This window comes from Harpia harpyja, chromosome Z (genome assembly GCF_026419915.1).
Source record: "Harpia harpyja isolate bHarHar1 chromosome Z, bHarHar1 primary haplotype, whole genome shotgun sequence".
Taxonomy (NCBI): Eukaryota; Metazoa; Chordata; class Aves; order Accipitriformes; family Accipitridae; genus Harpia; species Harpia harpyja.
In genome coordinates this window covers 104879047-104894086 of record NC_068969.1, presented here as the reverse complement: position 1 = coordinate 104894086, position 15040 = coordinate 104879047, and the positions used below count along the sequence as shown (strand labels likewise).

The 15040-nt window shown below is 38.8% G+C and overlaps 1 protein-coding gene and 1 non-coding gene across 4 annotated transcripts in view; both read right to left on the bottom strand.

Annotated features, from left to right (window-relative positions):
• ZFR (zinc finger RNA binding protein) overlaps positions 1-15040 on the bottom strand; it is a 51056-nt gene that overhangs the window by 23186 nt on the left and 12830 nt on the right. For all 3 annotated transcript variants that reach the window (XR_008233453.1, XM_052776662.1, XM_052776664.1), the window contains exons 3-7: positions 9650-9932; positions 6192-6336; positions 5176-5394; positions 3644-3891; positions 2444-2635 (exon numbers count right to left, since the gene is read on the bottom strand). Coding sequence is in view for 2 of the 3 variants with exons in the window: in XM_052776662.1 (XP_052632622.1) it covers positions 2444-2635; positions 3644-3891; positions 5176-5394; positions 6192-6336; positions 9650-9932 (1087 nt within the window). In the remaining variant the exon portion in view is untranslated. The remainder of the gene's footprint in view (positions 1-2443; positions 2636-3643; positions 3892-5175; positions 5395-6191; positions 6337-9649; positions 9933-15040) is intronic.
• On the bottom strand, positions 12507-12643 carry LOC128137934 (small nucleolar RNA SNORA66). Its single transcript, XR_008233920.1, has one exon. It is a non-coding gene; the product is annotated as a small nucleolar RNA SNORA66 (small nucleolar RNA).

The window sequence follows — 15040 nt, the reverse complement described above, 5'->3', positions numbered from 1 at the left end:
GCCAATAAACTCACAAGCCAGTACAACTCAAGGAAACATTTCGCTCCAACTGTTTCAATGGGACTTTTTTGTTGCCTGGTTGCTTTTTACTCTCCCTCCAGAAGTGTAGTACATTGAACTATTTTGGTTACAAACAATACTTGTAAATAAGAGTTATTTAATTCAGATTCAACAACACTGTCTCTTTTTGTCACTACATTTTAAGAGTATTCATATTGAAAAAACTTCCAGGTTACCTAGCAAAACTACAAGGACCTTAGGCAAAGGTTTTCTTTTTTTAAAAAGAAAAGCACAACTGCAGAGATAGTTAAGGAGGATGCGAGAGATGTATTTCAGAGCTCTTTAGTATCTCATAGAAAGTAAAGAGATACATGCTTATTCTGAGAAGTGATAAGCAGAGGCCTTTCCACAACATGCTTGAGATAGAATAATACTTCTTTTTGGTGACTGCTGACCATCACCTGAAAAAGGAATGCATGTAGTCCATAAGAACAAAACATGCAAAATCAAAACTAATGACTGGGTTTTGAAAATAGCAGGGGAAAAAAAAAACAGTCTGCAAGACTTGCTTTTAATGCAAGCACATGTGCACAATCATGATATGCATACAACTGTGTACAGACTCTTTTTAAGTTTTTGTTCTTATTTTTTTAAGTATGTTCCCCATCAGAATACAGACATATTAGTGTCACACAATATTATAAATATAAGTTCAAGCAACTCTTCAAAATTACTTTTTTCCAGTAGAATGCACAAGATCCTTTAGTGTACCTGTCCTGGTTTCAGCTGGGATAGAGTTAACTGTCTTCCTAGTAGCTGGTACAGTGCTATGTTTTGAGTTCAGTATCTGAAGAATGTTGATAACACTGATGTTTTCAGTTGTTGCTCAGTAGTGTTTAGACTAAAGTCAAGGATTTTTCAGCTTCTCATGCCCAGCCAGTGAGAAAGCTGGAGGGGCACAAGAAGTTGGGACAGGACACAGCCAGGGCAGCTGACCCAAAGTGGCCAGCAGGGTATTCCATACCATGTGACGTCCCATTTAGTACAGGAACTGGGAAGGGGGGGCGGGGGAATCGCCCCTCGGGGACTAGCTGGGTGTCGATCGGTGGGTGGTGAGCAATTGCACTGCGTATCATTTGTACATTCCAATCCTTTCATTACTACTGTTGTCATTTTATTAGTGTTATAATTATCATTATTAGTTTCTTCTTTTCTGTTCTATTAAACTGTTCTTATCTCAACACACGGGTTTTGCTTCTTTTCCTGATTTTCTCCCCCATCCCACTGGGTGGGGGGGGACTGAGTGAGCGGCTGTGTGGTGTTTAGCTGCTGGCTGCGGTTAAACCACAACAGTACCACAGACATAAGTAAAGTCCTTTGAGATTTCATTTTTACACTGATGTCAACCTAAATTAAAAGTGGTTAGCAACTATCTCTGAGGAAGAGAAAGCTACATGCAAATATTTAAGGATAATATATACTATACTCCATATACCTATGGAGTTACTGGGCACAACCCAAAAATATAATGGCTTAACTTATTAATGAAAGGAAGAACACTAGGCAAGTCTATCTAAACCATCATTTTTGCTCTTGTGGGAAAATTGTTTTAAATCTGCTATGACATTTATTTCTTTTCATAGGAACAATGTTACTGATGCCACTTTGTACAGTGTTCTGAGATGCAAAGAGCTACACAAGCTGAATATTAATACTGTGTTTGTTAGTGACACTAATCTTTCCAGAGTTATGAGGAAAATCTGTAATATCTAAACACACATTCTACAATGCCATTGCATGGCCAAATTTAAAAGACAGGTCACAGGGGTTCACACTGCAGCCCAGTCTTTATTCCAGAATGCCCACCGAACTGCAAGCAAACAGCAGGGAAAACATCCTTACCAGAAGTCTTCCAAACATACTCATTATAAAGTCTACTACAGGACATTGTTCCTTGCTCCCATATGCCAAATTTCTTTGCAAGAAATACCAAGGACGTATACATAACAGTCCTGTCCCTTGCACTGTCTCCGCTTACAGTGTTTCAAAGTGCACTGAAAGCTTCACAGCATCAGAAGAATAAGATGAATGTCAAGAAAAGTCTTGAAAAAAGTTAGGGGGCATGAGCATGCTACCACATGTCCTCATTGACTCTTTTCCCCATCTTACTCCACACCTTCTTCCTACAATTTACATACTTTGCCCAATATATCCTCTTCTCATTGATGCCATGGCAATATTTTTCTCCCTTTCTCCCAACAAGGCCTTTCTAATAGTGAGCTTAAAGGTAAGTTTGAAACAAAAAGCAAAACGAAACATCTTTAAACAAAATAATCCAGATTATATTGTTTCTGTGTATTTTCTCCTCTCTAAGATGAGAAAAAAAACAATGGGAAGAAATATATGACTGACTTGTATAATAAGAACAAGAGAAAACTCTTACTTTCTGATGCTTGGCTCCACGGATGTGGGCAGCATAAGCATCTGCCCCTGTACAAGACACATCACAAAGCTCACAGCGCAACTGATTCTGAGTTCCACGAGCAGAAGTGCTGCTGTTATTGGTGTTCTGGGAAGCTTTTAGTGCTGCTTCTTTCTTCTTGTGCTTCTGGCCTTCTAAGTGTTCTTTATAAGTCTGTTTAAATAAACAATACACACAGAGTAAGTTGTCTTTGTACTGCTTGTTCATCGTTCATGTGAATACATGTAATATAGAACATAGCATAAAACACATGCTTTGTGTAAGAAACACTTCCTACATTGAACATTTCTTCCATGTGACATGCTCTAAGGCATTAGCAGGCCAATTCTAAGACCAAGAAATTCTATTCTTCATCACCAGGATTCCACTTTTAGGTAATGCAATATGGGCTTTTCTCCTCTAGCTTCTCACTTCCTCAATCAAGTACTGATCAACAGACATTACCACTGAAAACTTGGTAGGATCAGAAAACTGCAGTTTCCTGCACTGCATTCAATTATTCTTGACTTTGATTTTTCCTCAAACTACAAGACCACAGTGATCACATGTACCTAAAGAACTAAAAAAACAATTCAAAAGAAGGTAGTGCATAAATAAAGATGTGCTGAAAATGAAATGCCGAAGTTGGCGTTTGTTCCTATACCAACACTGGCAATCTAGAGAGCAGACAGGGTGGGAAATAATGACAAGTTTACCTAAACAGTAAGAACTGTTTAGCCAGACACACACGTGAAACAGTCTGCATGAATCTGTATCTACCTTCCATGCACTTGTACCCACTGTGAAACAACTGGGATGCTGGAATACAATGAAGAATAAACATTCAGGCCTACCATTCACAAAATGTATGTAATTCCACAGTTTTGAAAAAAGTATTTTCTAAGAAGTTTGCTATGCTAAAAAAGCAAATCAAACTCAAGGTTTAGAATATTTCTGAAGTCCAAAGCACAGCTGAAGCTTCTCTGCACAAGCTCAGGGGATGTCTCTTTTTTTCTCATAGCAACTCTTTCTATGATAGTGCACATTTTCATTTAATTATTCCTTTAGTAGAAGTACAGAATCAGGTCTTTAAAAATGAACAAATATTCTTAAAGGGGAAAGTTTTTTAGCTGAAGAAGTTAAGACTAAAATGTATAGCAGAATATCACATAATACAGATACCTGTGGTCCAGCACAGCTGATCTTACAAACATCACAGTAGTGGATCTGGGGCGGTTTGGGAGGTTGTTTTGGTTTCAGTTGCTTATTTTGGAATGGTGCCTTTTTAGTAAAAGTGGTCCCTGTCCAAGCAGCTGTTGCAGCAGCAGCAGCAGCTGCTGCCGCTGCCTGTTTCTGTTGCTGCTGCTGCTGCTGGTAATAGGACGATGCAGCTGAATACACTGCGGCTTCATAGCCGGAATAAGAGGTACCTCAAAGATCAAAATAAAATAAATGTTACATCACTGTACATCATGTATCAATTACATAATACACTAATTAAAAACATGTTGCATAACAGAGTTGGGGGGGCAGGGCAGGATATAAACAATTTATTGAGATCTTCTTAGGCAGTCTGAATTTTTCTTGATGTTTCACAGTACACAAATACATAGCTACCAATTGTATGAGGAATATATTTGACGTTAGACACATCTTTGCAGACACACAGTTATGTTAGATAAATCGAAGCATCCCTAAAGAATATGTGAAATTTTCCAGTACATCTGGTATGACCAAGTATGATGTAACAAGAATTTTAATAATAGATTTATCAAAGGCCACATGAAGTAAGCAGTCTTCTAGGACCAGATTTGCTGTTCCAAGTTTCCAAATGGCAAGGAGGACAGACATCATGCAGAGAAAGGGGAAAAAAAATGAAGATAGAAGACAGAATTGCTAGTGCTATTACATTCTATTTCACTGATTTAAGCTGGTTTAGTGCAGACAAGCTGCTTGCCTGCTAAGACCTGGCTATGCAGTCCTTGATTTCTAGTATCAACGTTGAATAAATCAAGGAAACTGGGCTTTCATACCTTTAAGCCAGTTTTCCCATAAACTTTCTACATCTACTGGTTCAACTATTTTAATCCTCTGATCAGGCTCTGTCTCAAGCAAGTCTTAAAATCCCTTTTTAAACAGAAAACAAAACAAAACAAAAAGTTCCAAGGTAGCTATAATATGCCAGTTGATTACCATCTGGCCATAAGTTAACATCTTTTTATCTTTAACTACTTTATAGATTTCTAATGTTTGAAGGAAAGTCTTTTTTTTCAGCACCTGTTCTCCTCCCCTTTTGGGTCAAGACAGCCCAAACTTGCAAGATTTACGTTGGACTGCTCCTCCCTGTCTCTGTAACTGCTGTTTGATGGCAGCATGCTCCCTTCCAATTTCCCTGGGTAATATTTGTATGGATGTGTTTCCTTATTTTTTCTACTGCCCATCTTTTCTCTCCAAACCTTACAGTAAGTCACAAAACTCTGTGCATGTAGCAATGCCAATGCTTTGAATAATCTCACATGTAACAAAATAGGCACATACAAACATCAAACATCTTTTCAAGATATAGCAAAATATTTTGCCATTATAACGATTTAACTGGTTGATACTTCTCAGTAGACTATGATGTAATTCAACATGAACTGCTAGAATTGTATTTAAAGCCTCTCCTGTAGCAACTGCAAAGATCCCAGCAACATAATATGCAAAATTCTTACCAGAGTAAGTAACTGCTGTTGTACTGTACGTTGCACTTTGAGTATACGATGGAACAACAGTAGCTGCAGCTGCTACTGGCTGCACAGTAGAGGACACCGGATATATAGAAAACGTAGTTGTTGCTGGACTTGGTGTTGCAGGTTTTATAGCTGTCACTTGTCGTGTTTGCTGGGCTTGGGTATACTGAGTTGCCCCTTGGCTATATCCTGCTTTCGGAGCTGATTAGGATAGAAAATAAAAGTGTACACTGATATATTTTAGTTGAATGAAATGCAAAACATGTTAAGGGATACTTAATGATATGCTGGGGAATAAACACCTAACAAGTGGTTTTTGTTTTGGTTTTTTTTGATTGGTTTGGGGTTTTTGTGTTGTGGTGTTTGTTTTTTTTTTAGAGTCGTGTTTATGCATTGTGTACTATGTATCACACAACTGTTTAATCATGTCACAGCTCACACTAGGAAGCCTCAAATTTACTCATTTATTTTTAACTGTGCTGCCATGTTTTTAAACAACCTTCTCATTCAATGGTTTTAATAAGAGTACACTAAACCGAAGTACACCCAAACTTTCCTATTATTTCTAATTAAAAAAAAGTAAATAGGATTTATGCTTTGTAGCAATCATGATACCAATAATTAAACAATTACATGTATTAAGCAACTAAAGAATTAAGAAAGAGTCTTTCTAACCAAGTTACCATCTGAACCCACCATTGACTATTTGAACCTACTTCAGCAAGGTTTCTAGACAAACCAACAAAAAGTTTGTCTAGAAGTGTGTTTTGAGTGTATTTAATAATAATCCAAACCTCAGAGATAGCTACTTATGGCAACGTCACATAATCAAGTTCTAGGTGCAGCAAATTTTTCTAGCACATTGACAGAGATCACAGGACAAAACTATAAAACAAAAAAAATCTGGATAATGTGAAATATTAAAAAAGGTATTTTTAAGGTACTAAAGTACCACACAGACTGTGTGTATTGACAGGAGTTTGAATCATGCCACCCACCTGTCTGATAGTACGACTCAGCTACTGAAGGTTGAGGCTGGGCAGCAGCAGCCACAGCCGCTGCAGTCGCTGTTGGCTGTTGATAGTATTGTTTGCTGTCATAAGCTACAGCTGGGGCAGTAGATCGAACATAAGAATAGGAATCCTAAAAATTCAAAAAAGAAAAAACAGCAAATTTCTCCTTTAAGTATATATCTGGAGTAATATAAGTCATTAGTAGAGTCAAAGAAGCATTGTATTTTCTTCTGGTCTACTGAAGCAGATTTAAAAAAACATTCACAGACACAGTATATACAAATAAACGCATTAAGGAAATTAAATTTATGTTTACAGACACTTCAGGCCTGAAAACAACCCCGATGGTCTTTTTCAGACGTAACACAGGAATTAACCTCATGTTAGTAAATCACTTTCCCTATCAAATTATTTTTGCTACTGAAAAGTAAATAATGTCACTAGTTTTTCATAATGACTGTATCAGATCACATTTCTGTAAAATACAAAGTGAAAAACCACCACAGATCTCCACAAAATGTGAACTTCTACAAACCACAATAAATTCACAAGTTTATGAACATGACCGTATATTGGCTTTAAAAATCCCATCATTAACAATACTTGTCTTGGTTATATTTTTTAGAGTACGAAAGTGATATTTTTAAAGTCGTCTTTACTTTTTGGTGTATCAACTAGTCCATTAGGGAGCCATATCCAGCCTATAATGGCAAGACAAGTAGCCAATCTGACATCTCTAGAATTCAGGAGATGGCTAGTAAGCTTAGAAGGGGAGGCCCTGGAACCCACTACATGTATGTACATATATTTTCTTATCCTCACCATATTTATGGTAAAGCGTAAAAAGTTGATCAACTGAGGGGTAGCAAAGCATGAACTACTATATCTGAAAGGTACCAAAGTATAAAAATTCTTTTTATTTCCAAGAAATATAAAAATAAAATCTCCTTTATATCCAACCTGTGTAAACTGGAATTATTTTTATTTAGTTTAGAGGACTCTCTTTTTCTGGCCAAATGAATCTAATAACTGACCTCGCAATTATGAGTACATGTGCTATTGGAAAGCCTCCTACATTATGATTCATTACCATATGTAACAAATTATAAGAGCTATACAAAAGAATTGAGAACATGCAGCAATAGTATAGTCCTTTTAAACAAAACAAAATACTTATTAGAATCTAGATACTGCCTTGATAAGTTTAGGACTAAAAAGTTAAAAAATTATTACAAAAGACATACTGTTTCAACATCCAAGATGAAAACAGACAAACAGTTCCCTTTTGTAGAAGCCTGTAACCACATGAGGTTAGGCAGTGATCTCACAAAGGGTACTGCAAAACTACCCAAAGGGTAGTTCCTCTCCTAGGGCAATCCTCTATCCTTATGTATTGGGTTTGTGTCACAAGGTTTTGGTAGCTGGGGGGTTACAGGGGTGGCTTCTGTGGAGAAGCTGCTAGAAGCTTCCCCTATGTCTGATAAAGCCAATGACAGCTGGCTCCAAGACAGACCTGCCGCTGGCCAAGGCCGAGCCCATCAGCAATAGTGGTAGCACCTCTGTGATATCATATCTAAGAAGGAAAAAAAGTTGCTGGGACAGACAGAAACGGCAGCTGGAGAGAGGAGTGAGAACATGTGAGAGAAACAACCCTGCAGACACCAAGGTCAGTGAAGAAGGAGGGGGAGGAGGTGCTCCAGGCGCCGGAGCAGAGATTCCCCTGCAGCCCGTGGGGAAGACCATGGTGAGGCAGGCTGTCCCCCTGCAGCCCAGGGAAGTCCACAGTGGAGCAGATATCCACCTGCAGCCCGTGGAGGACCCCACGCTGGAGGAGGAGGATGTACCCTAAGGAGGCTGTGACCCTGTGGGAAGCCTGCACTGGAGCAGGCTCCTGGCAGGACCTGCAGATCTGTGGAAAGAGGAGCCCACAGAGCAGGTTTTCTGGCAGGACTTGTGACCCCGTGGGGGACCCACGCTGGAGCAGTCTGTGCCTGAAGGACTGCACGCCGTGGAAGGGACCCATGCTGGAGCAGTTCGTGAAGAACTGCAGCCCGTGGGAAGGACCCACACTGGAGAAGTTTGTGGAGGACTGTCTCCCGTGGGAGGAACCCCACGCTGGAGCAGGGGAAGAGTGTGATGAGTCCTGCCCCTGAGGAGGATGAAGCGGCAGAAATAACGTGTGATGAACTGACTGTAAACCCCATTCCCCATCCCCCTGCGCTGCTGGTGGGGGGTAGGTAGAGAATCCGGGAGTGAAGCTGTGCCCAGGAAGAAGGGAGGGGTGGGGGGAAGGTGTTTTAAGATTTGGTTTTATTTATTACCCTACTCTGGTTTTATTGGCAATAAATTAATTTTCCCCAAGTCAAGTCTGTTTTGCCCATGATGGTAATGGGTTGAGTGATCTCCCCGTCCTTATCTTGACCCACAGACCTTTCATTACATTTTCTCTCCCCTGTCCAGCTGAGGGGGGAGTGATTGAGTGGCTTTGGTGGGCACTTGGCTTCCAGCCAGGGTCAACCCACCACACCTTATATATTTGGTACTAGAACTCCTGTGGCACCCAGGAATCTGGCAAGGGAACTATTTCTTCCTCCACTGAAAATTTTTACTAGAACAGGATTTTCAACTACATCGGTTCCAAGACCAAGTTTACTGCACACCACTCGAACATTTAAGCTAGCTGAGGCAAGACATTACTACTCTTTTCAGCAGTAGTTTCACAAAATCACTTGGAGATAAACATCAGTTCATTGCTTACTGTGTTAATGTCTGTATCTTAGCTCCTGCAGTACAACAGTACTGCTGATATTCCTCCATATGGGCCATATGAGACTGCAGTCACTTCACATTCTATTGGTTTTCACTACTAAGTAATCTGAGTTGTACTCAAACTGTGCTTCACAGAAAAAAAATATATAAATATCATCACATTCTGTTATTGCCCTGGTTTTGGCTGGAATAAAGTTAATTTTCTTACTAGTAGCTGGTATAGTGCTGTGTTTTGGATTTAGGATGAGAATAATGTTGGTAACACACTGAAGTTTTAGTTGTTGCTAAGCTCCATTTACACCAAGTCAAGGACTTTTCAGCCTCTCATACTGCCCTGCCAGCACAGGCTGGGAGTACACAAGAAGCTGGGAGGGGATTGGTTAGGCACCCATCAGTGGGTGGTGAGCAACTGCATTATGCATCACTTGTTTTGTATATTCTCTCATTATTATTCCCCCCCCCCTTCTTCTTCTGTCCTATTAACAGTAGTTTTGGGGTTTTTTTCCGATTGTCTCCCTCATCCCACTGGGGCAGGGGGAGTGATAGCGCCAGCGCCACTGCATGCTGCTTACATGCTGGCTGGGGTTAAACCACAACACTTATCCAAACAGGCCTCCTCCTTTTAACGCATCATTTAAAAATCATACAACAGAAGTAATTTTTTTGGAACCCACCTGGTAATTCTGCGTAGTGACAGGAGGTGGTGGTGGTGGAGCTTCTTGTTGCCTCTGCGTATAACCATAATCTGTAGCTGTGTGCGCTGTAGGATAGCCTCCATATGCAGCAGCTGTTGCAGCAGCTGCAACAGCTACTGGAGCAGGCCTGGCTACTGCAACTGTAGCTGCTGCTGGAGCATAGGCTGCAGTAACTGTGTGCGCAGCAACTGGTGCTTGGTGGACAGTGTAGCTAGCAACTGTAGTTGGATGGGAATAGGCTACACCCGAAGCTGGCTGCTGGCTATATTTAAAAAAGACAGTAAGTAAATAATTAGGTTAATCCAACATACTAAGCTAATGCCTACACATTTCAAAATCCCAGATTTGATTAACACTTGTCTGTTCTACAAACCAACCTGGAGCAGCTATCTATACATGCATACGCTTTAATGGTTTTTATTACCTCTCTTCCACCCCCATTAAAAAGGCTGTATCATTTTGAAGTTTGTGTGGATGCACACATATCATGCAGGTGATGACCTTCTCAGCAAGTGGGGCATTTGTGTTGGGTTTTTTTTTCAAGCAGAAGAACACAAGTCTTTCATTCAAAATAATACAGAAGTTTTAAACTGTTATCTTTTCATGACCAACAAGTTTTTAAATGCTTTAGAGTTCTTCCGTAAAATTGACATACTTGTCAAATTAAGAAAAATACTACTTTTCTGTGAGACCTCATTACTAACCCGCACTTGTATGAAGTTTTTCAATAAACCATATTAAAGCAATGACATTTTAAAGACTTCCTTGAAAATTAACTCGGAACTCTTACATTTAAGGCAGAGACACTTTAAATACACACATCTGATAAGGGACTTCTCCCACAAAATTTGGAATTATAAAAGCTGGCCCCACTCATTCATACAGAAGTCCACTGCCTCACAACATGAAGCATCAAAAGAACAGTCAGACCCAGCAAGAAAACTGCTACCAGAGCTCTGGCAATCTTCCAGGCATGCCGAGACTAATCTGCCTCTCTAAAATTTGCAGGTAGGACATTAGTATGTCGCTATTTACTAAGAATGAGTAAATAATAACAGCGGAAATAAAAAATGAAGGCTTCAAAGGTTTAATTATTTGAAAGAAAACTAGTATTACTGTCCTATATCGATGTATAATTGTGCATCACGATTAGAAGCTTAGGATAGTTATTTTGATTTTTCAACAAATAAAGTGAACCAGGCAAAATATCACTGTCTGGAACAATGATATGAAGTGGGCATTGAGTGATTATTCTGAATTTTTTAGTACACTTCCTGCACCGTTGTTCAATAACATTTAAGAATCTCTATAGGGTTTCACATCTCCATAGCACTATTAAAAGATCATTCAAAACCAACTCCATGCCTATCAAGGAGGTAGTATTCCCTATTTTTCAGAAGAAAATATAAAAATGAAATCTCACTTGAAGCAACCATACTCAGTGGCACACTGGAATTGCAGTATGGTTATGCTCAAAACCAAAAGGAACAAGTTACAGTATTTTTTCCTGAAGTCTGCAATATTCTCTCCAACATACCTACCAGAAACAAAGCACCTTTTAACTACACATACTATTATTTTTGCAAAAGACATTTCCATAACTCCCTGGTGTTTAGTAATTTGTATTTATTTATTTATTTATGGGGAAAACATTATTTTGTCATTTTAATTACAGCAGAAGCCGTTAACTTCAATATATTAAAAACACTCCAAAACATTCTTACTGCAGAAACAGAGAAAATTTTATTACTATTGGACTTCCATGCCTGGACTCCACCTTCTTCCCATCATAGGCTGCTGACTGCTTAAAAGACCACTTGCATTCCATCCAAATTTAATTCAGTTGTGAGTTGTACTCACAACTGTGTTTCATTTTATTTTCAATTTCTTAGCGTTAACAGTAGAAGGAAAAGACCTAAAACACTTTGGCGTACTTCCCACCACTGCTTGAAACAATTCCTCCTACTTGACATATATAGGAAGATTCTCTGTTTTGTCAGTTTAAGGTGAGAAATCAGACTCCACCAGAAAATTCAGGAAGACTATTTTATGATGGTAAAAACGAATGACAGTCTACAATATTAGGCTGCATTAGCTACATAACTAACAGTACAGAAGCGTAAAATACTCACAAATTCTGAGGTAATAATCATTATCATATGTGTCTATTAAAACCACATTAAATTGAGAAAACAGACAGCAGACTGTTTAACTCAGACTGCAGTTGAACACATCAACAGTCCACTACTGCCAACAAGGAAAGTCTTGCTGCATCCTATCCCCACTCTCCTTCTTCCCTCCTCCCATATACCAAACCTGGTTATGCCATCCTACTCCTCCCCTGTGCTAGTTCTGTAACTTGTCAAGCTATTCAGTGCACTGATTTAATTCATTAATCTAGCAGAAACCAAGGAGAATTTCTTTTGCTGGGCTCGTTTTCTAACATGGTTGAAATGTTAGAAACATTGGAGCTTACAAAACAAGTCTGCTGAGTGCCAGAACCCATGTAAGGTTATACATAGGGAAACATGGAAAAAAAAAATGGAAGGAGGAGAAAGAATAGGGACCTGTCCAGAAAGCGCTAACTTGGCTCTTCCAAGTGTCATGAAACCGTGCTTAAGTTACTATTACAAAATATGATACAGTGGTCACGTAACAGTACCAGTCAGTTTATCAAAGAAAATGCTTTTGTTCTCAGAATATATATGATTAAAGCTACCTGACAGTTTTCAGTATTTAACACTATGAAGACATTAGGATCATTATCAGCAGGACTATTAACAAGATTCTGGTACAGGCAGTTTCATTTGTTTTGTGCTATTTTTGTATCGAAATTCCTTATCATGGTATAGAATTAACAGCCTCAATCATTTGATTTCTAAGGCTAATACAGTTCTATGACCATGTTTACTTTAGCAAACTTGTTCCCCTTGCTTCTGCAACATCATGCAGAGCTAGTGATCGAGTTTGCAAGAATGCAAGAAAAATACTCTAGAATTGACTGCTTCTTCCTTTTTAGAAGTTATGTTACATTATGTTACAGAAATTCACAGTGACATCTTTTCTAAATTTATGACATTCCTTTTTGTCCCTGTGGTCTTATTGAAAACCTTTTAACATTAAGAAGACCAGACATTTTCATGAAATTAGTTTACATAAGAAGATTTTTGTGCCAACTTCTTCATTTAACTTACAAGAGTCTTTATCCTTGTTTGTTGGCTAGTGCCTGATCACATTTTCTGAGACGAACTTACCTCCTCCTAGATTACTTTGCCAGACTCCCTATTCCACTCATTTTTCTTGCAGTTCATCTGTGCACCTATCCTAGTATTATCTCTCCTTCTTTCTTGACTACAGATGGCAAGAACTGTATGCATCATTTCAGATGAAGTTTCAGCTGTGCTACCTGCTCTGCTCCAGACAGTGCTTTCTTTCCAAATAGTCTAGCTTCCTCAGAGCAGCTTCTTGTAAAGTTACCTGTGTATTGACAATATTTTCCTTTCATCAAATATCATGACATGCCACACTAATATAAATACTAAGTAAGGCTCAGAACCAATCCCTAAGGAACTCCACTGCAATTAGTCCTATTTGATAATCACTCTTCTAGTTCTACTAACCACCTCTACCAGCTCCTTCTCTACCATTCTTTTACTAATGTCTACCTTAAGTAGTAATTTTCCATACTGTACCACATCAAGTATTTCAACCTAGTCCCAATAAATACGACTTGAAAAGATTTATGCATGTGAACAAGTTAGTAGAGCAACAATGGAATACAGTATGTCAGCTGAGCTATGGCAACAAACCACATGTGTGCTCTTCACCACAACAAAGAAAGTAATTCAGTTTAGCTTAATCCCCCAACACAGTGGGAAAAAGTTGAACCAAATTACTCTTTATGTTCTATGGACTAAGGACATGCAAACAAGTACTGCAGCACACCAGACAGAGACACTTAACTCATTGACCTGGTTAACTTTGCCATTTTTCATTGTAGATCAATTCTTCCCTTACCCCAAATAAATTCTAATATCCTCATTAGCATCTTTTGAGTTCAAGGAAATCCAGCTCTCTTCATATGAAAAGATAATCAGTCCAATTGGCTTTATTAACTAGGTGGAGCTTAAAAATCACAAAATAATTTAGGTTGAAACAAGGATTTGGAGGTCAGCACAGCTAATTTCTAAGTTACATTAGGCTTCTCAGGGCTTTGTCCAGCCAGGTTCTGATCATCTCCGAGAATGGAGGTTGCAAGACTGCTCTAGACAACCTGTTCCAGTGTTTGAGCATCCTCACCATCAAGAATTTTTTCCTTAGTTTATAAAAGCTTCAGTTTCAAAAGCAAATGAGCTCTAGACCAACGTTTACATAAGGCAAACCCAGTTTGTGACCATTCAATTCAACATAACTTCATACTACAATTCTCACAGTGTTTTAATTTACTATCAAAATAAACATCACTCTTTGATTTAAGAAGTTATGGGTGAAGGACTTGGCAGCTTCAAATTGTACTCTGTTGTATTGCTATTATATTACCTCTTCCACCAGAAATCTTCATTCAAAAAGAATATATTTTATTCATACCATACCTATTTCTTTAGCTGATCATCATAATAACAGTGCTTCCCCACCAAGCTGACTTTAATTTCTATTTTCTAGGAATAATATACATTCTTTGATGTTCATCTTCCAGGTCAGATTTCCATTTCACTGCGTTTTCACTATCCCAGCCAGAGCCAGTTTACAGTCTACATGTTGCACTCAACTGTTCTGCTCCAGGTTCTGTAGCTGCATGTTTCAGTCAACTGCAGAAGGTCGTTTCCAGCACCTTACCCATATGTTTTGTCTCTCCCTACCTGCTTTACACTGCTACATGCATATCACTATTTCCCCATGCTCTTTGCTTCTTCCTCCCAAACAAGCTTGCTTCTATTCAAAAGTTTTACACCCCAGTGTATACCTAGCTTGCCCTCATCCTCCACATCCTAAGTAACCTCAAGACCAAGAGAATTAATTCTTTATTCAAAATTATTGTATTACAGTGCATGAGAAAAGTATTTTTTGTAAAACACCTTTGACTCAAATCTTTGAATAACACCTATTGTAATTTCTACTGACACTAATGATGGGAAATACTAATCTTTCTGATGCATTAATATCAGAACAAGTGCCATGTATTATGAAACACCACTATGATATTAAACCTCCTAGATAAGGCTGGCTGCAGTGAGCTGTGACTGTGTGCCTTTCTCCACACTGATCTCCCATTCCATGTCAATCTGATTTTCTGGGGGGGTTGTCCTGGTTTCAGCTGGGATAGAGTTAATTTTTTTCTAGTAGCTGGTATAGCGTTATGTCTTGGATTCA